Source organism: Micropterus dolomieu, unplaced genomic scaffold, assembly GCF_021292245.1.
Source record: "Micropterus dolomieu isolate WLL.071019.BEF.003 ecotype Adirondacks unplaced genomic scaffold, ASM2129224v1 contig_14598, whole genome shotgun sequence".
NCBI classification, from domain to species: Eukaryota; Metazoa; Chordata; class Actinopteri; order Centrarchiformes; family Centrarchidae; genus Micropterus; species Micropterus dolomieu.
In genome coordinates, this window is record NW_025743584.1 from 1 (window position 1) to 5388 (window position 5388).

General features: G+C 40.8%; 1 protein-coding gene across 1 annotated transcript; it reads left to right on the top strand.

Moving 5' to 3' along the window:
- Positions 1–4: 4 nt before the first annotated feature.
- Positions 5–5377, top strand: LOC123966939 (myosin heavy chain, fast skeletal muscle-like; the record flags this gene model as incomplete). Its single annotated transcript, XM_046043013.1, has 16 exons — positions 5–28; positions 122–258; positions 399–654; positions 1204–1446; positions 1536–1712; positions 1815–1960; positions 2074–2164; positions 2278–2667; positions 2790–2916; positions 3001–3119; positions 3565–3761; positions 3848–4031; positions 4120–4285; positions 4559–4683; positions 4781–5089; positions 5180–5377. Coding segments are annotated over 16 exons (2889 nt in total), but the record flags the coding sequence as incomplete, so codon positions are not given.
- Between the last annotated feature and the right edge of the window lie 11 nt (positions 5378–5388).

Here is a 5388-nt window from a genome sequence, read left to right on the forward strand (position 1 = left end):
CACTCAGTACATGTTTGGACACACAAAGGTTCATCGCAATAAACAATATTAACAGATTCCATTGTCCTTTTGCAGCCATGTGTACTGAGGACTGATTTTCTTCACTTTCTTCACAACACAGGTGTTCTTCAAAGCTGGTCTGCTGGGTCAGCTGGAGGAGATGAGAGACGAGAAACTGTTTACGCTGGTGACCATGACTCAGGCTCTCTGCAGAGGATATCTCATGAGGAGAGAGTTCGTTAAGATGATGGAGAGGAGGTATGATTCTCACTTAGTACTCTAAACTTTACTGTCCAATTATATAGTTTACAGATATTTATTGTGAAATTATTATCCTCAGCAGTTCTACAAAATCATATTTCAGTAGAAATGACACTGTATCTTTATTCATTTTTCAGGGAATCAATCTTAACCATCCAGTACAATATCCGTTCATTCATGAATGTGAAAAACTGGCCATGGCTGAAAGTGTACTTCAAGATCAAGCCTCTTCTGAAGAGTGCTGAGACTGAGAAGGAGCTGCAACAGATGAAGGAGAACTATGAAAAGATGAAATCAGACCTGGCTGCTGCCCTGGCCAAGAAGAAGGAGCTGGAGGAGAAGATGGTTTCCCTAGTGCAGGAAAAGAATGACCTGCAACTCCAAGTGGCTTCAGTAAGTAGCAAACAAAGCAAATGTGATTCAATCATATATGCACTTTACAAATTAATCACTGTTACTCACATTTTCAGATATCTAGGTGAGATACAAATAGACCACATATTTTCTTTGTCTTCTGATTGCATTGTTAATGTTGTAGATTAATTAAATAAACAATTACCTAAACCTATGAATATTTAAATATTTAAAACTGTAGTGTCTCCCCCTTCTGACAGTGATAGTAATTATACAACACTGACAACACATGCTTATGACGTGATCTGCTATACTGAATTGATCCTGTCACTAGGTCACTCCTCCTTAAGATCTGGCAAATCAATCATTGCTGGTTGGTGTAAAGCACATCACTAACGGTTTTCCAGTGTGGGAACTTTGCCATAGACCCCAGATTTAAAAACTTTACATGAAAGGGATAGGCTTAACCAGCATAGTATGAACTCGTTTGGGAAGGGCTTGAATGCTACCAACATTCATTTATATGTATGTCTAGCTTTAACAAATACCAAACTAACTAACATATTGTGGTTTCAAAATGTACCATAGGAAGGTGAGAACCTCTCTGATGCTGAGGAGAGGTGTGAGGGGCTCATTAAGAGCAAGATCCAGCTTGAAGCTAAACTCAAAGAGACAACTGAGAGACTGGAGGATGAAGAGGAAATCAATGCTGAGCTGACTGGTAAGAAGAGGAAGCTGGAGGATGAATGCTCTGAGCTGAAGAAAGACATTGATGACTTGGAGCTCACCTTGGCTAAAGTGGAGAAGGAGAAACATGCCACAGAAAACAAGGTTCACATTATTTTAAACCTATCATCGTTTAAACGTAGACTATATAGATATAAAGTGATGGAAATAATGCACCTTTCACATCATTTCAGGTGAAAAACCTGACAGAGGAGATGGCATCTCAAGATGAGTCTATTGCCAAGTTAACAAAGGAGAAGAAAGCCCTCCAAGAGGCCCACCAGCAAACACTTGATGATCTCCAGGCAGAGGAAGACAAAGTCAACACTCTGACCAAGGCCAAGACAAAGCTGGAACAGCAAGTGGACGATGTAAGAAAACTGTTGTTTTTACTTTGCGGTTTTGCTTGGTATTCTTGTTATTGGTGCTCTGTCTTTTCAATGCCTCAACTATCATGAACTGTCATCTAATAGCTTGAGGGATCACTGGAGCAAGAGAAGAAGCTCCGCATGGACCTTGAGCGAGCCAAGAGAAAGCTTGAGGGAGATCTGAAACTTGCCCAGGAATCCATAATGGATCTGGAGAACGACAAGCAGCAATCTGATGAGAAAATCAAAAAGTAAATTTTTTGTTTGTTTCAGGCTATTAATACTATTTTTGGTATCTCATACATTAAACTCAGATTACAGTACAAACTATGAAAGTAAAAGCTTTCTTGGTATCCTCATCAAGGAAGGAATTTGAGACCAGCCAGCTCCTCAGCAAGATTGAGGATGAACAGTCTCTTGGTGCTCAGCTTCAGAAGAAGATCAAGGAACTACAGGTGACTTATCCAACTTACATATATGTAATGTTAAATACATGCAATTCAGACTCAGTAAAAAAAAAAAAATTATATTATATTCCAGTTAATAAACCTTCTATAATCAAATCTAGGCACGTATTGAGGAGCTGGAGGAAGAGATTGAGGCTGAGAGGGCTGCTCGGGCTAAAGTAGAGAAGCAGAGGGCTGACCTCTCCAGGGAGCTTGAGGAGATCAGTGAGAGGCTTGAGGAAGCTGGTGGAGCAACAGCTGCTCAGATTGAGATGAACAAGAAGCGTGAAGCTGAGTTCCAGAAGCTGCGTCGTGATCTTGAAGAGTCAACCCTGCAACATGAAGCTACCGCATCAGCTCTCCGCAAGAAGCAGGCAGACAGTGTTGCAGAGCTGGGAGAGCAGATCGACAACCTCCAGCGTGTCAAGCAGAAGCTGGAGAAGGAGAAGAGCGAGTACAAGATGGAGATTGATGACCTCTCCAGTAACATGGAGGCTGTTGCTAAAGCTAAGGTGTGTAATTTGTTTTAAGTAAGCAATTAACTTTAATTATCCTTAGAAATATAAAGTGTAACTAATAAATATGACAGTAGATTTAAACTTAATTCTACATCATCATGTTTTGTTGTTTAAAGGGAAACTTGGAGAAGATGTGCAGAACTCTTGAGGACCAGTTTAGTGAGCTCAAAGCCAAAAATGATGAGAACGTTCGCCAGCTGAATGACATTAATGGACAGAAGGCCAGACTGCAGACAGAGAATGGTGAGTCATCAGTAAAGAAAAACTGGCAATGGAAACCAGTAATGATCATTTTGATAAATAACCCATTTACATATTGTCATTTAGGTGAGTATTCCCGCCAACTTGAGGAGAAGGAAGCTCTTGTTTCCCAGCTGACCAGGGGCAAGCAGGCCTTCACTCAGCAGATTGAGGAGTTTAAGAGGCACGTTGAGGAGGAAGTGAAGGTATAACAAGTTTACATGTCCTCTTATTAGGTTTTAACAGAACCGAGTCATTCTTTTTAAATGTAGTCAAAAAAAAATCATACAGTACATTCTAATAAGATTTTAAATTACTTAATGTTTCAACTTGTCTGCATCATAGATAAGTTATAAATATTTTTTCATGTCCAATAGGCCTACATGTCAATCATCTTGGCGTCCCACAGTAAAAGCAATCATACAAATTGCTATTTTTGTCAGCAAATCTTATTATCTTTTATAAGAATATAAGATTTATATTATCTTATAAATCTTATATTATTTCAGATAATGAAAAAATATATATATTACTTATGATAGATAAATTATGATAGATAACTAAATGATCCAAAACTAAATTACTACATATTTCAACTTTGTTAAGTACCTATTGGGAAGTTATAATGTTATGTTTTGTCATGTTCAACAGGCCAAGAATGCCCTGGCCCATGCTGTTCAGTCAGCCCGCCATGACTGTGATCTGCTCAGAGAGCAGTTTGAGGAGGAGCAGGAGGCCAAGGCTGAGCTGCAGCGGGGAATGTCCAAGGCCAACAGTGAGGTGGCTCAGTGGAGATCCAAATATGAGACTGACGCCATCCAGCGCACTGAGGAGCTGGAGGAGTCCAAGTAAGGAACACTAACCTTTCAGTGTTTTTATTAGTTTTCATTTCAATAGTTTGTTTTACCAATTAAAACATTCTTCTTCGCTTCAGGAAAAAGCTTGCCCAGCGCCTGCAGGATGCTGAGGAATCCATTGAGGCTGTGAACTCAAAGTGTGCCTCTTTGGAGAAGACCAAGCAGAGACTGCAGGGTGAGGTGGAGGACCTCATGATTGATGTGGAGAGAGCTAATGCTCTGGCTGCCAACCTTGACAAGAAGCAGAGGAACTTTGATAAGGTATAAGGACATCAAGGACACATTCATTAAAGTGAAACAAAAATTTATCTTAGTAAGTACTCACTGATGTTCATCTACACAATTCTAGGTCCTGGCAGATTGGAAACAAAAGTATGAGGAGGGCCAGGCAGAGCTGGAAGGAGCCCAGAAGGAGGCTCGTTCTCTCAGCACTGAATTGTTCAAGATGAAGAACTCTTATGAGGAGGCTCTTGATCAGCTGGAGACCATGAAGAGAGAGAACAAGAACCTGCAACGTATGTCATTCACACTAAAATACAAATGTAATTTGTGTGGGTTCTCTACTCTTTACCTGTATGGCATTAAAATATAACTTGTATGTATGGAAAGTGCATCCACTTTTTAATTTTAGGAAATACTCTTACCTTTTCAATATGACATTACTTTAGGTTTGCCTACCCTGAACATGAAGAACAATTGTTCATTTGAGAATAGATTGAACTGTGTTTTATGCATGAAAATTTCTGCAGGTCACTATTAACTATACTTTGGTTTTGATTGCCCTTTAGAGGAGATCTCAGACCTGACTGAACAGATTGGCGAGACTGGAAAGAGTATCCACGAGCTGGAGAAAGCAAAGAAGACCGTGGAGACTGAGAAGACGGAAATTCAGTCAGCACTGGAGGAAGCTGAGGTAATACATTTTCAAATTATGGAAATGTGTTGTTATACTTCCATGCCATTGTAATTCAGTATTCAGTATTAAGTGACATATCTTAAATGTTTTAAAGGGTACACTGGAGCACGAGGAGGCCAAGATTCTCCGTGTTCAGCTTGAGCTCAACCAGATTAAAGGTGAGGTTGACAGGAAGCTAGCAGAGAAGGATGAGGAGATGGAGCAAATCAAGAGGAACAGCCAGAGGGTGATTGACTCTATGCAGAGCAATCTCGACAGTGAGGTCAGGAGCAGGAATGATGCCCTGAGAGTCAAGAAGAAGATGGAAGGAGACCTGAATGAGATGGAGATTCAGCTGAGCCATGCCAACAGGCAGGCTGCTGAGGCCCAGAAACAACTGAGGAATGTCCAGGGACAGCTGAAGGTGAGGTTTATATGATCAATTACGTATAAAAAAAACAAGTAAATGGTACAGAAGGTTAATTGTATTTTCTGTTTTGTTTTTTGTTGCCAGGATGCCCAACTGCACCTTGATGATGCTGTCAGAGGACAGGAAGACATGAAGGAGCAGGTTGCCATGGTGGAGCGCAGAAATGGCCTGATGGTGGCTGAGATTGAGGAGCTGAGAGCCGCTCTGGAGCAGACAGAGAGAGGACGCAAAGTGGCTGAGCAGGAGCTGGTTGATGCTAGTGAGCGTGTTGGACTGCTTCACTCTCAGGTGTG